The 27,044-nt window shown below is 35.6% G+C and overlaps 1 protein-coding gene across 1 annotated transcript; it reads right to left on the bottom strand.

Moving 5' to 3' along the window:
* Positions 1-3,458: 3,458 nt before the first annotated feature.
* Positions 3,459-26,728, bottom strand: LOC139733858 (ornithine decarboxylase-like). Its single transcript, XM_071644660.1, has 11 exons — positions 26,606-26,728; positions 18,883-18,979; positions 18,108-18,184; positions 16,645-16,817; positions 14,456-14,590; positions 13,156-13,321; positions 12,368-12,536; positions 11,577-11,668; positions 10,075-10,201; positions 8,777-8,880; positions 3,459-3,470 (listed from the first exon to the last, which is right to left on the bottom strand). Exons 1-11 carry the CDS (start codon positions 26,726-26,728, stop codon positions 3,459-3,461), a joined length of 1,275 nt encoding a protein of 424 aa, XP_071500761.1.
* Positions 26,729-27,044: the final 316 nt, after the last annotated feature.

Raw genomic sequence — 27,044 nt, 5'->3', positions numbered from 1 at the left:
AATGTGTATAGAACCTGAAGTCTGCCTCTACACCGTTTTAAGAAAAAAAGAAGAAACATTTTCTTACTATTCCTCCCTCATACGCTATCATAATCTTACTGTCATATTAAAACTATAATATAGTCTCTAACATGTGCTTCAATTATTATTGCTATAAAACTGTTAATAGGTATTCTTGTAGGATCGTTTTTAGTTTTTCTTTAATGTGCCTGTGTTTATTCTCACTGTGATTCATTTCAAATGTCGTTAACTTCTGTCATTTAGGTTTTGATGTATCAATTACAATTCGTATTATGGATAATTTCAAGACAATTGCAGAAGGGTGCATTTGATCTTAAGAAAAGCACGCTGTCATTTTATTGTACCTGTTATATTTGAATACTTTTTTTTACTCTTTTTATAAATGATTTCATTATTGAATAAAACGTATGAAGTATGTATGAATTGAAATACTGTACAACCCTTTGTGCAAATGGTCTATATACACATATTCTTTTTTTCATGCACACTCATCCTATTTTAAACGCACAAACACCCATGATCACAATTAATGTCAACCACATTCATACACCATAATTATGACGAGCTTCTTTCCAAAAAGCGCTAGATCCATAATTTTCCAATGGATTTAGCGCTTTATATATATATATATATATATATATATATCGACAATTAGCATGGCCTTTAATTCTTTTCAAGTTTTATCAAATCACTTCGATTTGTGATGTGTTTCTTTCTTCATTTTTGGTCTCACGATACGCATTTGGAGCTCCTTAATACACATGTCAAATAGTCGTTAATATATTTTATTGTGATTTATCATTCTGTTTTTTTTACTATTTTCAAATTTTTAAATTTAAATGTCGCCCGACAACAAGTGAAATTTAATGATTTTGGAGGCCTAACTATTAATGAGCCACGATGCACCACAAGAAAAAAAAAAAATATCATGTTGAGCCTACATATGTAGCATGTATGTGTGTTCAGTTGTGTCATTGTGTTTAATAAATTACATGTGTGTTCACACATTTGACTTTATGATATAATACAGCGGCCATTTTTCTCCTTTTAATCATGCCACTGCCTTGACTCAAAACATTTGAAACATTTATATTGGGCCTATGAGAGAGTCCTTTTTAGTATTTAAAGTCACCTTGTTGTCTGTTCTTCTCTCAAGCCTCCTTCTATATACCTTTTTTTCTGGCTTTTTTCTGCCATACTATACAGAGGTATCGTGGACTTAATGGGGGTGGGGTAAGGTTTTGAGGATACGATGCAAAGCAAGACGACGAAAAGGTAAACAAATTTCATCATAAACCTTTCAAAGTATTGCACTTTCTTTACAAAATACTGAAATCATCCAACGGCGGTGAAATAGAGAGAACAGATCACGACTTTGAAAAGGAACAGACGTGAAGACAAGTTATCGATTGATGTTGGAGCAACAATAGGCGAACGGAAATGGGGGAAGAACGAATGAAAAAATAGCGAATGAGACATTCAAATCGATTAGCAGGGGGGAAGGATGGTTGAGGAGGAGGGTCAGTCGTTGCCTATGCCGATACGACAGAAGTAAAATCTTAATGTTCATGTATATTTGTTTTCTTCTACAAGATCATAGGATCGATGAAAGATTTTAAGCTCACAATGCCGTGCATCTCCGATAACATTTCAGAAAGAATATTCTGTTGTTATTGTACTGTCAGTAATATGTGAACAATAGGGCTTTTTGCCATGTCTAATCTATCTTGGAGCGGTTAGATCAATTGAAGAATATTTCTGTAGCTCTAGGAGAAAAAGTAGGAAAATTAAGTGATTCATATTATGTTGGGGGTTTTGCTTCCAAAGAGTTATCTTTTATTTAACGGAATAATGTCATTTCGCAGCGTCATTACGGCCCTTTCAAGGTCGCAAATAACAGTAAATAAAGAAACAGAAGCTCTCAAAGTTTTTTCTTTCATTTTGCCATTTTTTCCGAGATATATCATTAAATGATATATGTACTAAATTTTATTAAAGTTTAAATACCCGTATTACAATCATAATGCATCCACACTTGTTTGTACAATTTTCTTTAGAAGAACATGTTCATTGTTACTGCTACACTCCATATTTTTTTTTTTACATAAACCACGAAACTTAAAATATCTACAATCGTTTCATGGTATCAGCATAAAGGATTTCATTCTAAAGAATCAATGCAATTAAATTTGACAATTTATTTACATTGAGAGCGTAAGGGAAATGTGGGTTATCTACCTTAGACAGTGTTGGATATTGCAACAGTTTTTTTATATGAAACATGTGGGTGTAACATTTCTATTGCTTATACATGTATATCTTTCAGGTGCATACAATAATAGAAAAAATATATATTTTCTATCAAAATGAAGGTTTTTCTTTGCAAAAACCGATAAGTCCATATTTGCCAAATGGAGATATTTGCGATGAAATGGCAAGAAAAATAAAGAGAATAATAAGACAATTTTTGCTTCCTTTGGCCATAACTTCAAAGATATACCTTTATATGTAGTGACCAATATATCATTTCAAAGGTATTTATACCTTATGATAAAGACCGTACTTCAAAATCTTCAAAAATGGACTTATCGGTTTTTGCGAACTCTTCAAATATAGAGAAAAAAGAGACACAGTGTCTTATCATTATGACGATTATTAAAGCAATGTGATAAAAACAGAAATACTCAAAGTGGTATCTGAATCACAGACCTGACAGTAAAATACTCATGAAATAATCGTATTTTCACCATTTTCCTTACTTTATTTCCATTAATTGTACACTTGTACCTTTTTTAAATTCTTTTTATCATTCCAACCAAAAGCAGGTATGCGGGTATATATGAAGAGTTTGTTTGCAAAAACTGAGAAGTCCATATTTGCCAAATGCAGATATTTGCGATTAAAGGTTAAGAAAAATAAAGAGAATAATAAGAAAATCTTTGCTTCTTTTGACTATAACTTCAAAAATGTACCTCTGTATGTAGTAAACAATATATCATTTAAAAGGTATTACTCTGTACTTTATGACAGAGACCGTACTTCAAAATCTTCAAAAATGGACTTATCGGTTTTTGCGAACAAACTCTTCATATATAGGCCTATATATATATATATATATATATGTGTGTGTGTGTGTGTGTGGGTGTGTGTGTGTGTACAGGTATGCCAAAAAAAAACAATAACGCAAAAGCGCCACATAAAGATAAGTTGTTGTTGTTGTTGTTGTTGTTGTTTACATTTTATGTGGAGGGATCTAAGTACGAATATAATCACAATAGAGCAAAGATTGTAGTTCTAATACCTGTGTCCGTACACCTTTCTATTCCCTTATCTATCATAATGATTTACACCAACTTGGATGTAAATGACAAATCCTCGTATCAAACGCCAGCATTTCATTTCGATAACTTTCTACCTGAAGTTTTCCCTACGGTGCTTTATGGTTTGATCTGAGGAAATAAACAAGAGAAAGAGAAAAAGAACCGATTTGTTTGGTTGCTGAATTTAAATGTGATGACTTCAATATTTTGTCCCATGTGAGCGCTTGATTCACGATCTGGTGAATGTATAGCAGCCATGTGGAAAGCTGTGAATGACACAAACTAAAATGCAATTATACGGGGAAAATTCAAATGCGTCCTTCGTTTTCGGAGGTTCTTACGCATTCGCACGGTTCAAATTTTTAAAAAAAAAGTTTGAAGGTGACATGAACGGTCTCTACATCCATATTGCACAAAGTAAAAGTCACAACCACTTCCAAAATTTAAGCACCGAACTGTTTAATCCAGTCCGTCAGAAACGTAAGCTCATTGGCCAGATCGAATTTATAAAAAGTAGCCAAAATAACATGACATCACACACATCCACAAACTTGCACAGCATCCACGTTGAAGACGAACACTGGAGGACTGCAGCATCGCACAGCATTTTTCGCTTTCATTGAAAGCAAGGAATATGTCGGTGACTTTCACTGATGTGGATCTGAAACAACGGGAAGTGCCGGTGATAGCCTCGGCAATATCCGATGAAGATGAAGGCGACATCGGGAGTGTTAGCCTCTGACATAGTCGCTCGGGGGTGATGTTGTTTCAGACGGCTCCTAAGAAATGATAATGAAAAAAAAATGCATCACATGCCGGTTTGGTAAGTGATTTCTTGTTCAAGGTAACATTGAAAGAGAAAAAAGAAGAAGATAACTGCAACCTTTCTCAAGAAACGATGCTATTTTCCATAATACTACCCGAGTAAAAATATCAAAACAAAACCTATAATTTATATATATATATATATATATATATATATATATATATATGGGTCAGAATTTTGAACGATGTACAATTGAGCCAAAACAAGGCAAAAATTAAAAAGTAGGAAATTCTCCAAATCATTCATCTTACCTGAAAGAGTATAACTCAAGCTTTAATATGAACCCAATTATACTAGGATTTTCCCGGAGGAACAAGTTTTATTCACCGCTGAAGTTTACCATGTCCAGAGCAGCGAACGTTTTACAGAAACTCAGTATTTTCACCTCTTATTTCACTATCCCATACTTTAATCCTCACTCCCAAATAATAATATACCTTTTTAAGATGTATCTCATCTGGGCAGTCTCTATAACCCAACAAACATAGCATAGTTTTCATCACGGAGGTTCGCATGTAGCTCACGGACGTTCGGAACAAACAAGATATTGAACAATGCAGCTCTCTTGAGTTGGAAACGCATTCTACTCACAACAAACAGCAATTTCATGTCGAGAACGAACTCCTCTGCAAAATCCTGAATAGATATTACCAATTCTCAATTACATAAGTTTGTTTATCTTCTCATACTGAGGAATCAAAGAAAACAATTTTTCCATCTCTCGTAAATGAACGTACAAACGTACGTGTAATCTCAGTGACGTAGTCCATCCTTGAGAACGAATATATTTATCAAAATTTCGTTATCATGAAGTAAATATTCAGGTCCTAAACTTGCTATATAAAGTCTTCAATGCAAAATTTGCTTTTTATATAACGAACATGATCACAGCTAAAATTATGATAAAGAATTAATATAGAAAAACAACAGAAATGTGCTCCGTTATAGAAATACGAAGTATAGCTGGGGAGGGCAAACGAATACGTTAGGAAGAAATACCTCTGTGTTTGCTCCTTGTGTTACACACTGTTACCGAGGAGAATTTGTGTTATTGTATTAGTCAGAAAAAAAATAATAGGTTCGATACTGCGAAGTTTCGTCATAACAAGACACAATAAGTCCATATAACTTGGATGGATGTTTGTGACTTCGATATTATACAATATGGTTTGTTATAACAAACCTTTTGTAGCGCGTCATTTCGGAGGCTCGTTATTCATACAGTTTGTCAATATGAAAATTGATAGAGTTCGTATAATTATGAAGCCTTTTTATTCGGTAAATGATAGGAATCTCCGAAGGTTAACCGAAAGGCTCATTAATTGGAACATGAAAAATTATGTTCGCTTATCCAAATGTGGAGAACAAGTTAACAACTAAAATCCTCCAATTTCAAAACCTCATAATAACCGTTTTAACCTAAACGAATATCAGGCCCATCCCACTTTTAGAAGAATGGACCTAAAAATAATGATCCTTAATATCTATTTTTCGAAGAACATTTCTAATAACAAACCTCCTGAATTAACTACAATTTTTTTCCATTTTGGAATAACAAACCTTTGGACATCGGAGTAACGAATCTTTGGAAGAGCGAACGTATCAAAGTGCAACCTTAAACCTATTCTTAATCATTACTTTTTTAACATGTGTTTACAAAGTAAGCACAAAAGCACAAACAAATTGACGATCTCTCTGTATCTTAGATGTAAAATGAAATAAAAAAATCTTGGAAAAAATTACAAATGAATATTGCTTTTCATTGATGAGTATAAAACAACATCATGTGATGACAAGCGGAGGATTTGTATGTTTTCATTAGACAATAATTGTGTACTGCATGACTTTTGTTCGCTTGTGACGGCATTTCGATGAATAAAAAACATAAACAAACAAACAAAAACTTCTCCAGAGGAATTTGGTATAACGGGAGTGCACTGGCAATTCTTTTCTCTGTGTGTTGGAGCTCGATCCCTTCTCTGTTTCTCAGTCATTTTCATTCAACTGCTTCCACGTCCTTTTGAAACTTTTCCGTTTCTTATTCAACACATGCTCATTACAGACTTCTTCCGTCATTATCCTGAATGTGATTGCGTAGCACTTTTCGGATTTGTTTTGGTTTGTTTTGTTTTGTTTTTGTTTTTTCTTTGGTCGCACCATGTTCAGGCTATTGAGGGAATGAGAGAAAAATCGTCATGAAGAGAAAAATAAGAATGAATTAAGGCATTTAATATCATGACAATTACAGCGAACGTCCGTTATGGAGACCAAAACTGGATGTGTTCTGTTTGAGACGGCAGCCACCATACTCAAAAGATAAACACTTGACGCACCTGTCACTAAAAAGTGGCGCTGATCCTCTTTCTCCTACTATGTAATCCACTGACTTATTCAACCAACGAACATCCGTGAAAAAAACGTTTTCCGTTTGTTATTACAGGTAAATTGAGTGCTGAACGCTATTCACTTTCGGGTATGAGCGGCTCGGTGATTTGGTAATATTTTCAACTAACATTAATCTTATGTGCAGTGATATATTTGTAATTGTCAGAAATTTCCTTTCTCGGACAGAACGTCCGTGAGCGAAACTTTCAGAACCTGTAACAGTACAAATTGTCTCCAGAACCTCATTAGAAAGAAATTTAAACGCACAGAAATTACAGATTACGCAAAATTCCATTTTCCTATAACTTTGTTTTAAGTGTTTAGCTGTTTTTTGTATAATTAGAGGGAAAACAAGCGTAAAATTGTGAGTAAATTTTCAATTGTTTGTTCATCATGATCACATAACGCCTTACAAATTCTGAAACTACTGCTCTAAACTCATTTTCTACTTTGTAAAACTTTATTTGTCGCTATTCGAGCCAAAAGTTTTAAAGAATACAGGACACTTTCGGGACAAGTTATCCCTATCGGAGGGATTGCATACGTCACGGACGTTCTCTGGAATTATCACGGACGTTCGTTCTACTACTAGGGTCATGTTCCAGGACGGATAACTAATCGGCAGAGAGTACCTAGCCTTCCTAACTCTTTCAAAAATTTGAAAATGTATTGTCAATGCAAATTATAAGAAATTTGACATCCTTACAACATATGTATTGCTCAAAGGGGGGTCAGGAGGTGAATTTTCAGAGAAAATATTAATTATTTTGCTTGGTTTTGGTGAATTGCATGGTCCAAAAACAGCGGACGAACCTCAGTCCGCTCCAAAAATGGCATGCAGCTCCTCGGCTAGAGAGCCAAAGGTAAAATGCACCTTCGCCATCAAAGCAAGATGGTGTCCCACTCGAAAACGTTTTAATCATCACGGACGTTCTTTTTTTCTTGGAGGTTCGTCTAACGATATAATTTCGGTTCCTATTTGACAAAGGATGGACAGAAACTCAAAACAAACACATTATCGTGTTGCTAGATCTTAGTTGATTACGACTCAGAACAATATCGCCAATAACGTTTCATGGGCTACGATCTTTATTAGAAAATAGCGGAGGCACGTCCGTGACGAAAACTGAGTATAATTTGGCATAAAAGAATATTACGTCCCACGTACAGCCAGCAGACGTACAATTTTTGCAGGATATGTTCATAAGGTGGAACACCAAATTTTCGTATACGTTACAGTTGGGACAACAAAGTAGAATTTGCAGCAGCGATAGAAATAAAAGCATCACGGACGTTCGTCTGTTTAGGACTTTGATATTTTAATTGTTCTCTGTAATTTTATACGTGCTCATAAAGTTCTTATACTTTTGTGGTACATACCCATGATATGTCAGATCCAGAACATGGTCAGATATTAGATGCCACGTACCATTAAAAATGCACATCACTAGTTTGAAAAACAAAAATAATTGTGAAAATAGCGTTTTTACCGTATTTTTACGCTTTAAGTCCTTGTGAAATGAAAAAATATCAGGCAAAAGTCAACCAAACCATATATTTCCTGAAAGGAAATTTATCAATCTTTGAGATGACATGAAAAAATCTGGTTTCTTAGATCATCCTGGCGTGTTCTAAGGGAAAGAATGTCATAAGGTACGAAAATTGGCAATTGTACATCGTTCAAAATTCTCACCCATATATATAATATCTATATAGTATAACATTCATGTATATGTGTGTGTGTGTGTGTGCGTGTGTAAATGTATAAAGTCTGAAGGAAAAGACTCCTGGTGTATTATCATGACCTTATTTGATTTCATCCCCTTTTTGGGGGGGGGGGGGTGGGACTGGCTCTTATTCCTCATGTGATATGAATTATTATTCTCTTGGTTCCCATTAGGCACACGTACACGCACAAACACACTCACAGTTTATCTCACTTTGCCAATCTCTTCTTGTACAGAGCTCGTGGATTTTACGATATCACTATTACACACAAAAAAAAATTAGTATTGGTAATTACAATACTATAAAATACCATTAACAATACAAAATGCTAACGTTATATCATAACATAATAGAACAAAGAGATTAATCAAACAGCAGCGACAAACTTTATAACATTTATCATGTATCGAATAACTATTTATGTGCTGATAAATCTTTCAACTATTAGTCTAACACGCAGCATCTTAAATTAAAGAAAAAGAAGAAGATATCTCACCATGTTTACCGATTCCTCATTCGCTTTTCCGCAATACACACAAGTCGGTTTCTCGAAACCACTGAAATCAATGCAGGACAGTGAGCTCGAGTACGCTCCAATATCTGGTGAAAGAGAATAATGTGCGTTTGTTAAAGATGACGTGTGTTTCTAAATCACCAGGGCCCCGTTTTGTCAAAACATATAGTCGATTGCAAAAATTCCCTTACTACACAGGCTGCCATAAACTTTTAATAGAAATCAAGTATATAATCAATTACAACTTGTCATAAAACAGGGCCCATAGCAGAGTTCCAGAAAAAAAAAAAGATATCACTGTAGTGACGCCAACGCAATAATCATATCGATAAAATGTCTTGCAAAGACATGTTATCCTCATAACCGTACCCTGATTTCGAATAACAAAACTAACCGTGATGAGAAGAAAACTATTTCTTAATGTGTATTATACAGAAAGAAGAAAGAAATGTGTATGACATTTATCAAAGCACAATTATTTGTTTGCTCGTCCTACTTTTGCAAAAGTAGTGCTAAATGCTTATGCTTTTCATAATGGAACACCGTGATATGATTCTGGCAAAGACACGTTATCTTCACGTATAACCTCACCCTGACTTCAAATAACAGAATTGTAAGAATGTGAAGAAAGTCTGCAAGCGAAACATCAAAAGTATCTATTTTGTTTATCGTCCACTGTGGTTTGTCTAAAGAACATGTACATGTAAGAATAATCGATTTATGCTTTAAGTACATGACAATACGATGGTTGAGGAGGAAAAAGTCACCATAAACAATATCAAACTTAACACTAATCTACAAAATAGCCGGGCCCTGTTTCATAAAATAATTATGGAGAGCCAAGTGGATTTCCTAATCATTGAAAAAGTTGAAATTTGCAGATGATAATGATTATTCCTACGATTATGTTGACACAACCTGGGTTTATAAATTGGTACCCTGGCAACGCTAGGGTAATAATAATAACAGGGCCCTCTGGTAGAGCAGTGGTAACACTGAAGAGGATACCCTGTAAAAATAAGACCTTATCTATTATTGTTATTGTTATTACTATTATTATCATTATTATTATTATAAATACTTTTACTATAGGTATTATTATTATTATTATTATTGTTATCATCATTATTATCATAAATATTATTACTATAAATATTAGTATCATCATTATTATTATTATTATTGTTATTATTATCATTATTATTATTATTATTATCATCATTATCGTTATCATTATTACTATTACTGTCAACAAAAGACAGAAAACAAGGATTCCTCACCCCTGATGAAGAGCCAGTCTCCTTCCTGTAAGTCTGGAAGCAGGCAACGCTTATTGACGCAGTCGATGCCGCTTGTTGAATGTCCCCACACGATGGATGGGTAGAGCGGCGTATGGCGTTCACCAGTCTTAGGCAAAAGAAGGAAATGAATGTGTTCATAATCAGTATCTTCAGAAAACATTCCCAGAAAAACTTTGGTATTTTTTATGTACATTATTGATCAATCCCTTATCATTGGCAGTAATTCCGTTAAACGAGTGGGGCAACTAAGGACGAAAACGAAGTGCATGAATTTCTTCCGTCGAGATGTTTTCATTGCAACTGATTGACAAATTGCCCTACTTACGTCGATGTAGGGCAATTTGTCAATCAGTTGCGATGAAAACGAAGTAGTTATATACCTTGCTCGGGAAAATAGCTCCAGAAATTTAAAACATACCTAAAAATTCATGGTCGTATCTTATTTCCGTTTGTTTGTTTGTTTGTTTGTTTGTTTGTTTGTTTGTGTGTTTGTTGTGTTGTGTGTGTGTGTGTGTTCTTTTTTTCTTCTTCTTCTTCTTTTTGTGCGGGGGAAGGACAAGAATATTTAATTATTGGATATTTGGGGGAGGGGATACGCGAGCGAGGGAGTGATCGAAGGGGCGATTGAAGGGACAAGTGTGGGACGAGATATCTCCGCCAGTGCCCTGCCGTTGGAAGAATTAAAAAGCATCGGAAGGGTGCATGTGACACAGTCTCACAGGGTCCAAGAAGTCGTCCTATGAATTTTGGCAGGTCTATAGGCAGGAGGATAGTGGAAAGTTCATGGAATAGTTGACAATGTCTTCACAAAATCAGTGGTAATTTATTGGCATCACTTTGCAGGTAGACGATAAAATCTGTAATTGCTCCCTACGTTCTTACGTCAATGGACTTGCAACTGCATTGCCAATTTGCTGCCTGTATGGGATGACGTTGCTCTTGTGATGATCTTCAACTGTGACAACTTGAATGATGCGGAACGAGGCTTGGATGAAAGAGTGTAACTTTTCATTGGCCAGGGTATGTTGTTCTGGGGTTAGGAGGCATACTGACTGTTTTGTATGATGTGGTACACTTATAACAAAATAATTGTTTGTGGTTGTGTGAATTCGGAGAGAGCAATTCAGGTTCTTGATTCGAATATTGAGATGATTTACTGTGTCTGTCTGTGGTGATGAGTTGTTGACAACTGTGTAGCCCATGTGTGACGACTTGATAAATACTTCTTATTGTTGAAGACTTGAGACCGTTTTTGTTTTTGTTTTTGTTTTTGGGGTTTTTTGATATCAAAACTCCAACAATGTATACAAAAGAATGTAAAAAAAAACAAACAAAGGAGGTAACGAGGGATGTAGTCGAAAACAAAATATGATCCAAAAAGATGAAGTAGAATAATGCGACAGCAAAGAAGATAGCATTTGAAAAAAAGGAATTGTACTAACTGGTAATGACTGTAAGGAATATTCAAGGTTGCTCATTACTGCATCCTTCACTGTCGTGTAGATACCGGTGTTGACGTAGTAGGCTGTTTGGATCTGAGAGGCATCGCCCTTTATTACCTCCTCAATGTGACCTGCATTTGTTGATTCAAGAGCATGGTAAGGACGGACCAGCAATACCTCACTGTGAAAAAGGCTTTCCTGCCCAAGTATATGACATTTTACTAACAGAATTATGATGGTACACTCGGTCATGTTGGTAATGAACTGCCTTGAATATAATGCTTTCAGTCCCTATATTAAAAGATTAAAGCACGGCCGGTGCCAAGTGAGGGAGCCCACTGTATGGGAACAGTGACGTCAATTCATTCTTAAGACATTGTAAGATGGAGGAGAAAATACATTTTACGGGAAGATACCATATTTCTGGTTAAAAAGGATGGCGGTTCCTCCTGGTTGCGCCGGCCCTGAAAAGTGTCGCTCCCACTGACAATTATACTTAGAACTTGATTTACCATCATCATCATATACACCAGATACATAGGGCCTCGCGATTGTATATTCGCTGTAAAGCAAATGTGAATGAAGCACATTTCTCTGTTGAGTAACCGCGGTAATTGCTACGTAAATACTTTTTACAATTTATATCTTAAATATTGTATTCTTCATGTTTGATCCCGCTCCGGAGATCCCGGTCTCTGTATGACAAATAAATTGGACAATACATATTTTCAAGGAGCGTTTCACTGTAATGTCCTATCAAACCGAGAACAGTTTTGTTTTTGGAGGGGGGGGGGGAGAGAGAGTTAACAAAAGGGTTAATTTTATCTTACCTGAAGAATATCGCTGAGGATTAAGGGAAAGATCTCTTTTTCCGATAATTCGCATCACCAGCGTTGTTGTTGATGTGGCGTAATATGTTCCAGGCTCGGCGATAAGGCGCATGCTCCGCTCGCCACGCGGAAAAAAGTCACTAAAGCCCCGTCGCAACGCAGCGGCAAACTAATCAAATAAAATACAATAGAGAAGTATTTGGTAAAACATCATTTTCTACAACTTATACACATGTATTCATGATTATCTATAAGTTTACTTTCAGCCACTTAAGATATACTGTACAGATTGTACAATGTATTCATAAAAAGACAATCAGCTATTCTTTTGATGATGGAATACTTTTAATCAGATTTCAATTGCTTTTTCTCGCTGTTTGTGTAATATTCTATTTCCTTTTGCAATGTGGAATATGGGCTGGTATAATGTAACTTCCCTTCCTAGAATACTATAAAGCACCATACACTGTCCTTGCGTCTTTACTTTAATTATTATTTCATTTCATTCAATTCTACTTCATTTCATTTTCATTTCATTTCATTACATTACATTACGTTACATTACGTTACATTACATTAAATTACATTACATTACATTACATTACATTACATTACACTACATTTCGTTTCATTTCATTTCATTTCATTTCGGTCGTTGAAGTATTTATCGTGTTTTGTTTTTCTTTTGATATCATGGTGTTGATTATGGTTATAATTGTATAGTGGACATACTAAAGCGTATTTTGTACCTCCGTTACAAAACAAAAGTTGGAAACAAAAAAAAAAACCTTCTCAAATCCCAATGTGTCTGTGTCTACACCGGGAAAACCACCTCCGACGTCGATTAGTTGAAGGTCGAACCCGTGAGAGATTCCGATGTCGACCGCAGCTCGAGCGTCTCTGAGTGCTTCATAGTATGTCTCAGGATTGCCGCTCCCAGAACCAACATGAAAGCTGCGGAAAGGATATCAGAGGTAATGGCTGTTCAATAAATAACAGTACGAAACATGCAATGTCCTTGTCCTCTCGTGTTTAACACTGCACATTAGATTTGTTTTTGGTAACGCCGCATCTTTAAGTGTGATAATCTTTAATACACCTGATCCCAACTCGAAACAGCTAAAACAGGAATATGATATCCCATGAGTCTAACTGGTATCACGATGTTCACAGACAGGTCTCTCTCTTTATGCATGATCATAACAATGCAATAATACAGCTGAATAATACAGCTGTTTATTACCATTAATAGTATTGTATGCCACACGTATTGTAATAACTATAGTCTACTAGCTGATAAAGGGTATATGGTGTTGACATTTGAATAAGAAATTAATTTTACTTTGATATCAACGCTAAACACCTATGACAATAATGAACGTAATTTATATAGAGCATAATGATTATTATCTATAGGCCCTTATACATGTAAGTGCTAGAAGTTGTAGACACTTGACAACATTAAACCCTGCTAAAGTAATGTAGAGTTGAAAACAATATATATATATATATATATATATATGAAGAGTTCGATCGCAAAACGGGTATAAAGTGTTGTATTCTTGATGTTATGATGAGTAATGATAATAATAGTAATAATAGTAATAATAGTAATAATAATAATAATAATAATAATAATAATAATAATAACAAGAAGAAGAAGAAGAAGAAGAAGAAGAAGAAGAAGAAGAAGAAGAATATTACAATACATTTATAAGGCGCTTAATACGGGTGTTTCTAAACGCACAGTTTACCGGAAAATTAGTCCAAAACTATACAAAAATACAAATACAAAAATATAACAACAAAAAATGATACCACACATTTTCTCATTAGTTGCCTTTTCCTTTTGCATCTTTAATTACAGATATCTGAGTTTGACAGAAGTGGAGATTGTTTGCCATCAAACACTCTTGATACAGAGAGGGGGGGGGGCAAGCAGACAGAGATATTTGTGTGTGGACCTATTTACAAATCTGACTACTGTATGAACTGCTTGGACAAAGTTTGGAATATATTGACGTATCAATCCTCCATTCATCTGTTTTCTGAAAGTTTTCAGTAAGTCTTTGTTTGATTCTTTCTCACCTGATTCCGCAGACGTTGAGACCTAATTCACGTGCCAGTCGAAAAAGGCTTGGCACCCCGTGAAATCTGCATCCAAACTTCACCGAAAGGCGACAGTACGCTGCTGGGTCTTCGGCCCATATACGTAGCACTAGTCTGAAGGAAAGAGAGAAAACCGGAGAAATTAGCGATGAGTGTTTGAAATGAGGACAGAAAGCATATGTTGAATGACCACATTTTGCTCTATACATATCATGTAATGTGATGAAATATTCTGGAAACAGAAAAAGCAAGAAATGAGGTCATCATGCTCTCCCATTTCATCGAACGATGTCGAAGATTATAGAAAAGGCGGGTTCAGAACACGACACTGTGATACCAGTAAGATTATATTGGTCTTAAAGTCAACTGAGACGTAAAGCAAGCTGTCGGTTAACTCGTTCATGTCGTAATTATGTAGGTATGACACAGCGAGTTGTTGGGGAACCTATACAGAGGTATAGCCTATAAATCCGTCACATGTTTTCAAACTTACCCCTGCACTGAATACGTATTAAAGGAGTCGGTCGATTTCATGTGAAATATAAAATGCTTATCAGACAGGTTTATACTTCAATATTACAATATAACGTTTTCTTCACACACTGAAGTAAGTGCAGGAAATGCAACCTCGGTGAAAGTTGATATGAAAAAGGACGACTTTCAACATAAATGCCGTTTGTTGTGAACAGGCCTAGTATTTTATTCTTATTTTTTATTCTATTTCTATTTTTATTTCATCATTATATTTGGCGAGCGCGCTGACCAAGAGTTTTACAGTTTGAAAAGAATTGTATAGTTTTGGTTGGTACTTTTCCCGAGATAATTAGAAACCACAATACGAAATACGAAAGAGCAGAATTATAATCTAAGAGAAATTCAGAATATGTTTGACGAAAATCGGTTTTGAAATGACTGGATTTTACAACAAAACAAGGTAAAACACAGTGTTCCTAACTTTCTGTTTATGAATATCTAAGCCATTTCAAAACACTTCTTTGTCAAAGAAACTTTTTGATATAAAGAAGTTTCTAATTATCGTGTAAAACGTTGAAATCTGAATTTTCATCTCAAGGAAAACTATAGATGATCCTTTAAACAGCCGTTATAATGTGCGTGAATGTGTGTGTGCGGGTTTTTATGACTGCATTTATAAAGCACTGTCACTTTAATTTGCATATCTATTGTCATAAAAAAATCATGTGTTTTTAATCTTCACTTGACATCTTTATTCTACTGTCATACATCTTTCTGATCTGCGTTGATCGTCATGTGGGATCCTCTTGTAAATGTTTTTAACATTTGATTTAAAAGGCAGTATAGTACAGATAATGCACTTTTTGAACGACATCGTACAGGTTTGATTTGAGTGCTCCTTTTATGGACTTGTCCGTTCATGTCCGAATTTGAATTCAGAAAGAGCTGCTGACGGGTGGAGGTGAAGCTATATAGATTATAGGGCCTACACTATATATGTATATAATTCAATGGCAATGAAAATGGCCCGGGGGAACCTTTATCATAAGCATTTACAACCATGAACATTTTGACGTAACTCTTTTTTTTTCACCAAAGACAAGAGCAATCTGTAACACTGGTCTATGTGAATGAGAGGAAGACGCGATAACGTTGCAGCGTGCCGGGCAGTTGCAATTGTTTATGTATTTCTTTTTTTTTGCCGCATCATGGTCAGGCGTAATGAATCATCTATTCAAGTCACCTGTCAAAAAAAAAGGGGGGGGAAGAACCCGAACCTACCAGCACCGAGCTCTGTGGATGTAACTGGTTATATGAGAGGTCAGGAAACGATAAGACTTCATTTGCAAACTTTACTGGTAGTGTACTGAATATGTTTCTGAACAGGGTCTTCAATGTAAACAGGAGGGGTACCACTTTAGGAAAAACAACAACAACAACAACAACAACACCATACAATCTGTTTTTTAATCCTGAAAAAATGACTTGCTTTTTAGTAATGACGTCGTAAGTTTTAAGTGGTGGAGTTGACGTCTTGATTTTACTTGCAGTTGCTTGACCGCCTGAAAATATCAAACAATACTTTACGCTTATCAATCTGAAGATGATTACGCAACTTTTGCCAGCTTTATCTTTCTTCAAACACCTAAACGAATATTCTAATGTACATGAATGTAAACGCATTGCTGTCTTACTTCGCTTCAGGGTAGACATCTTTCACTTTCCTTAATTCCGAGGCATTGTCGAAAGTCATGAGAGACACACCCCGTTCCTTCGCAAACTGGAGATGGGAGATAGCCTTGCACGGATTCGCGTAGATAATCCTGTCAGGGGACACGCCTAAACCGAGAACCTGACGGATCTCCGTCTGAAACGGAATGCAATTATTATTCAAACATTGATTTCTTTATAACTCCTTCTATGCCAACGACTCAATTGTGCACAAAGTTCAAATACGTATACGTTTGGACAGGTAATACACGTGGAACGCAGCAAGAGAGTTAGATAGTGAAAACGCACAAAAAAATGTCATATTACACAAACGCACACACGGGATTATTGCATTCCCAAATGGTACATGGCCCGAGAACAATGACAGGAATCAACAATAATTAACATGAAACGTGAGAGGGAAAACATCCATTAGTAATACATGTAGAAAGAAAATTGAGCAAACTGGCAAAAGTAAAATAAATGTGTAGTATGGCAACAACTCTTGGCTTCCATATCCGAACGTTTCAGGGAGAAGATTCGAGAAGGTAAGTTCAATATGAGTTTCTTTATTCGTCAGTCAGTGGTCCCTCAATAACAAATTAACCCGTTTATACCCCGATACTGAGTGAATATTAGACTCAAAATATGAGAGAGAGGGAGAGAGAGAGAGAGACTGGTGGTAGGGGTCAGGTGTCAAAAAAAAAGAAATCAATGCAGTCTTGTATATCGTTGCATACATGCAATGAACAACTCATGCTAATTATTGTTAATGGTCTCAAGGGGATGGAATGATAAAGGACAGAAATGGAGAAATCTATATTGTTGGATAAGAACAACTACGAATCTCGTTTATTGGTATGTATATTAGCTTTTGAGAGACATGCAGTCATTGCTGGTGGTTTGAAGTCTTAGCTTGTTGCTTTACAGCCAAACAATCTATGTATAGGGGCCTACATGCTTTTATGTAAGTGAATCTTTAGGTTAAATGAGATTTGTAACATGTTTTTTTGCGAAAATGGAATGTAGAATCTTCAGGTGTTTGAAAATTTGTGAAGAAATCCTTGCAATTTCTTATTTTCAATGTATATTCTCTCTTATGATGTGCAAAGTTTTAAATAGGCGGACTTCGAGCAATAAATGAGGACTAGGTTAAGAAGATGATAATACTGAAAAAAAAAATGATTGTATTGACAAAGAAGAAGACAAAGAAAAAGGTGATGATGACGCTTGATTCCCCTATTTTTATTTTTTTTTTTACAAGTGTAGTGTTGTCATGATCATTTTGGTACAATGTAATGTCAATGGAAGCCAAATTTCTATGTCTGACATAGACCAATTAAGAATGAATGAATGAATGAATGAATGAATGAATGAATGAATGAATGAATGAATGTGCATTAAATGAAACCATCACCACTAAAATATAGTTTAAAGTTCACCATACCTTACTTGCACAGTCAAAGCCAGCTCCTCGGCGTACTAAGGTCTCAATAATTCGCTGATCCGGAAAGCATTTTACGGCTTGAGATTGACACAAATGATCCATAATGTTTGTTTTCAATGGTTTTAGTGCACCTTATGCCAATCCAACTCCATGACATTGACGGTATTGAGGAGTTGGTATACTGGTAATAAAGCTATTACACTCTGTCAAAATGAGGCAGCGTATCACTAATAATTTTTTCTTCTAATGCTATATGCTTTTGTGGCGCTTTCTTTTATAGGTTCTGTGTCTACTTCTTCATTTTTCTCTTAACTATTGTTTGTTTGGGGTTTTTCACATTAAAACAAAACTGTGCGGCTCTTTGTTTTGAATCATGAGTAATGTGTTGCAACGGATTGATGACTGCAAAATAACAGTACATGTTGCAACTATACTCTCTGTTCCTACATTTCAGTTGTTCACAATTTTTTTAAAACATAGTATAAGAAGGCAAAGAAACAAAAATATTGTAATTTCATAATCAGCTTTCATAAGAACGATCATACTGTTTCTTCTATGGAATGAATTGCATGTCTTACTGGTTGGTATTAGAAATCATGTTTAGAAATTACAGTCATATTGACTGTAAGCTATACAGCAGAAAATGACATGCCCATTGTTCCGTATTGAAACCTTCCAGACATAGGGACTACTGTTTATAATGATTATGGAAATATGGTTGGATGCTGTAGTTATACTTCTCGACTCTTGTTTAGGGATTATAACTTTGGCTTACCATAGAATGGCTGAACGCCCGGGAGTTCCTTTAGCCACTGGTTGTGTTTCTTTACAACTTGATCCAAATTACAGATGTAGAATGGGTCATCGGAATCCTGGTAGGAACATGGAATGAAAAGGTAATTTACCTACAGAGTATATGGGTCAGAATTTTGAACGATGTACAATTGAGCCAAAACAAGGCAAAATTTAAAAAGTAGGAAATTCTCCAAATTATTCATCTTACCTGAAAGAGTATAACTCAAGCTTTAATATGAGCCCAATTATACTAGGATTTTCCCAGAGGAACAAGTTTTTATTCACCGCTGAAGTTTACCATGTCCAGAGCAGCGAACGTCCGTGAAGAATAGTACAGCACATACACTAGAATACCATTTAACATAGTTTGCAAAGATCTGATTCAGTTCAAAATCCTAACAAAATATCTTAAGGGACATGTGTACGTGCTTGCAGAATATTAAGCTTGTACTCTTAACCTGTACGTAATGGTAGACAACTGATGATTTAACTAAATTCGTCGTTTCTGTTGAAATATTGCTCTTCCGCTAAACACTTTCTCCACTTTACGCGCATTTTACAGAAACTCAATATCTTGACCTCTTATTTCACTATCCCATACTTCAATCCCCACTCCCAAGTAATAACATACCTTTTTAAGATGTACAGTAAACCTCGCATGAGTCGAAGCTCTCGGGACTGACAAAAATGCGTCGACTTAAGTGAACTTCGACTCTCGCGAGAGTCGATTTTTTTTCGACTCACAGTTATGTACATGTGTTATAGTACATTTGCATGCATGTGTGTGTGTGTGTGTGTGTGTGTGTGTGCTTGTGTGTGTTTGCATTCAAATTTGTCTGTTCTCGAAGATAATGTTCTTGTTCTAAATTGAACATGGAATTTGCATCAATACTGGTAGTTAAACGTAGTTCTGAGAATGTCTGCGCTAATGTGGCAATGTGCATGTGCTATATGTCTATGGTGCAATATAGGTAGCCATCTCTGTTGACCTACCCTGAGACAAACACTCTCCCAGGCCCATCCCACCTCCATTGAACAAAACTAGACAGCCAGCCGGGCACGCACAAACAAGCTCCGCCTACTTGGCCTGTCACCAAAATATTAAAGCAGCGATTGGTTGACCAAGGAGTTCTGGCTTGACATGGATAAAGTATGGATGTGCTGTGTGTATATGGATAAAGTATGGATCGATGTGCTGTGTGTATACATGTACAGATGTGTATGTATTCGACATGCGTGCGGAGCGGTACGGTGAGTGTGCATGCTTACTGCAGCAAGTCAGGGACGGGGTTCTGCAACATGCCGATTTTTTTGTTCTCCTCTAAATGTAATGAGAATGCCAGATAAATTTTCTTCGGCTCAAGTGATGTAAACTACGTGTATTTTGTACAAAAGGGACTGAATGTTTTACTTCGACACATCCGAAATTCGACTCTCGTACTTCGGCTTATCCAAATATTTCTTAGAGAATATACATAGGGAAAAATCGGGACTTTTTATTTTACTTCGAGTTAAGTGATTTTCGACTCACTCGACGTCGACTTATCCGAGGTTTACTGTATCTGATCTAGGCAGTCTCTATAACCCAACGAATGTAGCATAGTTTTCATTACGGAGGTTCGCATGCAGCTCACGGACGTTCGGAACAAACAAGATGCAGCTCTCTTGAGTTGGAAACGCATTCTACTCACAACAAACAGCAATTTCATGTCGAGAACAAACTCCTCTGCAAAATCCTGAACAGATATTACCAATTCTCAATTATATAAGCTTGTTTATGTTCTCATACTGAGGAATCAAAGAAAACAATTTTCCATCTCTCCTAAATGAACGTACAAACGTACGTGTAATCTCAGTGACGTAGTCCATCCTTGAGAACGAATATATATCAAAATTTTGTTATCATGAAGTAAAGATTCAGGTCCTAAATTTGTTATCTAAAGTGTACAATGCAAAATTTGCTTGTAACGAACATGGTCCCAGCTAAAATTATGACAAAGAATTAACATAGAAAGACAACAGAAATGTGCTCCGGTATAGAAATACGAAGTTTAGCTGGGGAGGGCAAACGAATACGTTGGGAAGAAATCCCTCTATGTTTGCTCCTTGTGTTACACACAGTTACCGAGGAGAATTTGTATTATTATATTAGTCAGAAATGATAATAGGTTCGTACTGCGAAGTTTCGTCATAACAAGACACAATAAGTCCATATTACTTGGATGGATGTTTGTGACTTCAATATTATACAATATGGTTTGTTATAACAAACATTTTGTAGCGCGTCATTTCGGAGGCTCGTTATTCATACAGTTTGTCAATGCGAAAATTGATAGAGTTCGTATAATTATGAAGTTTTTTAATTCGGTAAATGATAGGAATCTCCGAAGGTTAATCGAAAAGTTTATTAATTGGAACATGAAAAATCATGTTCGCTTTAGCATCCAAATGTGGAGAAACACGTTAACAACTGAAATCCTCCAAATTTCAAAACCTCATAATAACCGTTTTCACCTAAACGAATATCAGGCCCTTTCCACTTTTAGAAGAACGGACCTAAAATAATGATCCTTAATATTTATTTTTCGGACTAACAAACTTTCGGAATAAGAAAATTTTTAATAACAAACCTCCTTAATTAACTACAAATTTTTTTTATTTTCGGAATAACAAACCTTTGGACATCGGAGTAACGAATCTTAGGAAGAGCGAACGTATGAAAGTGCAACCTTAAACTTATTCTTAATCATTACTTTTTTAACATGTGTTTTCAAATTAAGCACAAAAGCACAAACAAATTGATGATCTCTCTGTCTCTTAAATGTAAAATGAAAAAAAAAATCTTGGAAAGAATTACAAATGAACATTGCTTTTCATTGATGAGTATAAAACAACACCATGTGATGATAAGCGGAGGATTTGTTTGTTTTCATCAGAAAATAAATGTATACTGCATTATTTTTGTTCGCTTGTGACGGCATTTCGATGAATAAAAAAAACATAAACAAACAACAACAACGGGAGTGCACGGGCAATTCTTTTCTCTGTGTGTTGGAGCTCGATCCCTTCTCTGTTTCTCAGTCACTTTTATTCAACTGCTTCCACGTCCTTTTGAAACTTTTCCATTTTTTATTCAACACATGCCCATTACAGACTTCTTCCGTCATTATCCTGCATGTGATTACGTAGCACTTTTCGGATTTGTTTTGGTTTGTTTTGTTTTGTTTCTGTTTTCTGTTTGGTCGCAGCATGTCCAGGCTATTGAGGGAATGACAGAAAAATCGTCATGAAGAGAAAAATAAGAATGAATTAAGGCATTTAATATCATGACAATTACAGCGAACGTCCGTTATGGAGGCCAAAACTGGATGTGTTCTGTTTGAGACGGCAGCTACCATACTCAAAAGATAAACACTTGGCGCACCTGTCACTTAAAAGTGGCACTGATCCTCTTTCTCCTACTATGTAATCCATTGACTTATTCTACCAACGAACATCCGTGACCAAAACGTTTTCCTTTTGTTATTACAAGTAAATTGAGTGCTGAACATTATTCACTTTTGGGTATGAGCGGCTCGGTGATTTGGTAATATTTTCGACTAACATTAACTTTATGTGCAGTGATATATTTGTAATTATCAGCAATTTCCTTTCTCGGACAGAACGTCCGTGAGCGAAACTTTCAGAACCTGTAACAGTACAAATTGTCTCCAGATCCTCATTAGAAAGAAATTTAAATGCACAGAAATTACAGATTACGCAAAATTCCATTTTCCTATAACTTTGTTTTCAGTGTTTAGCTGTTTTTGTATAATTAGAGGGAAAACAAGCGTAAAATTGTGAGTAAATTTTCAACTGTTTCTTCATCATGATCACATAACGCCTCAAAAATTCTGAAACTACTGCCCTAAACTCATTATTTACTTTGTAAAACTTTATTTGTGGCTATCGGAGCTAAAAGTTTTAAAGAATACAGGACACTTTCGGGACAAGTTATCCCTATCGAAGGGATTGCATACGTCACGGACGTTCGCTGGAATTGTCACGGACGTTCGTTCTACTGATAGGGTCATGTTCCCGGATGGATAACTAATCGGCAGAGAGTACCTAGCCTTCCTAACTCTTTCAAAAATTTGAAAAGGTATTGTCAATGCAAATTATAAGAAATTTGACATCCTTACAACATATGTATTGCTCAGAGGGGGATCAGGAGGTGAATTTTCAGAGAAAATATTAATTATTTGCTTGGTTTTCGGTGAATTGCATGGTCCAAAAACTGCGGACAAGCCTCAGTCCGCTCCAAAAATAACATACAGCTCCTCGGCTAGAGAGCCGAAGGTAAAATGCATCTTCGTCATCAAAGCAAGATGGTGTCCCACTCGAAAACGTTTTAATCATCACGGACGTTCTTTTTTTTCTTGGAGGTTCGTCTAAAAATATAATTTCGGTTCCTATTTGACAAAGGATGGACGGAAACTCAAAACAAACATATTATCGTGTGGGTAGATCTTAGTTGATTACGACTCAGAACAATATCCCCAATAGCGTTTAATGGGATACGATCTTTATTAGAAAATAGCGGAAGCACGTCCGTGACGAAAACTGAGTATAATTTTGCATAAAAGAATACTACGTCCCATGTACAGCCAGCAGACGTACAATTTTTGCAGGATATGTTCATTAGGTGGAACACCAAATTTTCGTATACATTACAGTTGGGACAACAAAGTAGAATTTGCAGCAGCGATAGAAATAAAAGCACCACGGACGTTCGTCTGTTTAGGACTTTGATATTTCAATTGTCCTCTGTGATTTTATACGTGCTCATAAAGTTCCTATAATTTTGTGGTTCATACCCATGATATGTCAGATCCAGAACATGGTCAGATATTAGATGCCACATGCGCTTAAAAATGCACATCATTAGTTTGAAAAACAAAAATTATTGTGAAAATAGCGTTTTTACCGTATTTTTACGCTTTAAGTCCTTGTCAAATGAAAAATATCAGGCAAAAGTCAACCAAACCATATATTTCCTGAAAGGAAATTAACCAATCTTTGAGATGACATGAAAAAATCTGGTTTCTTAGATCATCCTGGCGTGTTCTAAGGGAAAGAATGTCATAAGGTGCGAAAATTGGCAATTGTACATCGTTCAAAATTCTCACCCATATATATGATATGAATACCTGAATATAAGAACGACCCTAGACCAAATTTGGCTATCGCCTTTGGAAACCATTTACGAAGTCAAGCAAATACAGATTATCATGCAAGTGACTGTTTTTTCTTCAAATTTGTATGAATAACATCCCAATAACTGAAAACACTAAAGGCAGTAGGAAGTTATTTATTCATTTCTATTTTTCCTAAATTTTCTCAAATGGACTTGGGTCGTTCTTATATTCAGGTATTCATATATATATATATATATATATATATATATATATACATATATATACTTTATATATATACTATATATAATATGAGTGTGTGTGTGTGTGTGTGTGTGTGCGGGAAGTTATGTTTGTGTATATGTTTACATGAAATCAATATTACACTAACATATTCAATAGGCATATACATCCATCATGGTTGCCGGAAAGTTTAAAGAAAAATGAACATGCAATTATTTTTCTTTTCTTTTTTCTAGGATCGGAAAAGGAACTGTTTCTAATTTTGATGATTGCCTACAAAATGAAAGGACAGGAGCCTATTTTTAAAAGCATTTGGCCAAGGAAAACAGAATGCATATCCCAGTCAACTCTGCCAGTGCCAAATAATCATAATTATGCAATAATATACTTTCATAACTTATCATTTACTTTCTTTTTATAATGAGTTGACCCCTGCTACTGCCAAATCTATGTTTTCTGCAGGTCTGTAAAATTCTGAAAGTTTTTTTATTGGTATTTTAAACGTTTAGAAAACGTTTTTATAACGTCCATTTGAAACGATTTAAATACGTCGAAAACCTTCCACAAAAAGACGTTCTCAAAACGTTTTGACAAAAAGTCCAAATAACGAACTTGGAACGTTTCAAGAACGTTCAGAAAACGTCCAAATGTTAGCTGGGTGTCTTATTCGTTTGCAATGACACAACAACGCCATATTGCATATCCTAGACTTGTACTATGAATTTTGTACTAATTGTACGATATAATAATTATTGCTATAAATCAGCACAGATGAGAAACACAGTTGTAGGACTACTATAAAAAAAGATAAATCATTAAATTGTGTGATATGGGCCAATTTGGTGTAAACATGCTTTTTGTTGAAGTGAGCACGCCTCCTTTTGAAAGTAGTAAGACGGTAGAATATATAAAAATACATTTCTGAAGCTCTTGTGCTAAATGGTAACATTGTCACAATAATTAAGCATATACAATTATGTATATTATGATATTGGGCATAGGAAAATCTGATAACACTGACATCAATCACACGTTTATCGAAACTATTCTAGATCACAATGTCACATTAGCAAAATATGACCCAAACTAAAAATGAATATCAAAGCAAGTTATATAATCGCCAAAGCGAAAAAAATAGATCATGCAGGGGACTTTAGAAAGGCGCACTTGTGTTAAATTTTATATAGGCCCTAACAGTCGGGAAATAGATGAGAAAAAAAAGATGTCATTTGATAAACCATATACCTTGCTTTAAAAAAGGCTGAAATGAGACGCGATGAGCCTCCAAGATGAATCAGCAAACAAGGTTTATTTTCCCCAAAATTGCTGCAAATGTTTATGATTCCACAAATTAAGTTCAGAAATGATATCATTATCAATTTGTTGTTAGTTAGTGTATACGCTGTTATTTTTGCGTACAGATATTTTCGCGAATGACAAGGCCATAGGCACTTTCGCGAGAGTAAGTAAATGCACTATTAACAGGGTGCATGGAGACATTTTCGCGTGTTGTTAAATTCGCGATCCAACTGTGATTCGCGAAATTCGCGAATATGAAACCCTCGCGAAAATAAGAGCTTATACAGTAGTGTTAGTTCTTGCTACTTTACGTCTAAAGTGGTCCCGTGCAATGCAAACTGCCATCCCCCCTCGATCTCAACGAGAAGCAACATTTCTGCAAATCCGATGGCAAAGAATGAATGGTCCCACAGATTTCCCCAAATGAAACCAACTCGTATAGATTTAATTATCATGAAAGCATGAAAACGCTAAAATAGTATTCTTGCTGTCTTTATTTTTGCGAATTTTTGCGAATATGCTTTTGGTATTGAAAAAAAAAGGCAAAATCTAGTGAATACTAAACCAGTTGGTTTTTAAGTCCCCTCCTCCAATCATTGCAATACTCCTACTTTTTTTCTGAGAAGCATGAAATCAAATAATGTCATGACAAAACGGTCTGTTCGAGGAGTTACATGTTTGTTTGTTTTTTATGGTTCGTTTCTGTTGTTTTAATCATTACGATACTGACAATACCACAAACCTCAAAAATTAATTGGGGAAAATTTCACATTAAGGGCCATTTGCGAAAATATGTGTGAGCAAAAACGTGTGTGTGCACAAAAATTTTCTTCATTTTCAAAATTCCCTTTACTGTGACCTGGTTTTTTATGTACAATTTTGTATTGATGACCTCATTATCTTAAAAGGAATACATCAGTTACATGAATTCATGAAGTCCTAACAACACCAAATCAAACACACCTAAGAAACAAATTAAACTATTACCGTTCGTGGATCATCTTCCTCTAGCGTACCCGCAATAACGTCTCGGATCGTCTTCATGACGATGTCGCCGCTGCCGTCTACGTGGTCCTCTCCCGCTGTGGTTGTCGATATAAAGTCTGCCATAATATTATCGAGGCTGTCTCAAAACTGTACGTCACTATCCCTACAATAAAACACACTTATCTTATAGATTAGTTTTTTTAATGCTTTTCAAATAAGCGGCCACATCGTAGGGTGCATTTGCTTTTTGTTAATAGGAAGGACAAAGTTTACCTGAGGAATATGTTGGCTGCGTAACACTTGCCCTCACCTAGCTCCGTTCAGTCACATGTGGGATACCTTATCATCTAATGAAGTGCGCATGAGTCGCAGTCATTGGTTTGCATAGAAAAGAGATAGACGGGCACAGAAAGAAAAAAAGAACAAACAAACAACAGGG

This window comes from Diadema antillarum, unplaced genomic scaffold (assembly GCF_040938485.1).
Source record: "Diadema antillarum isolate AM-2024a unplaced genomic scaffold, OU_Dant_1.0 seq00000501_RagTag, whole genome shotgun sequence".
NCBI lineage: Eukaryota > Metazoa > Echinodermata > Echinoidea > Diadematoida > Diadematidae > Diadema > Diadema antillarum.
The sequence above is the reverse complement of the archived record's forward strand: the minus strand, read 5'-3'. Positions and strand labels throughout refer to the sequence as shown.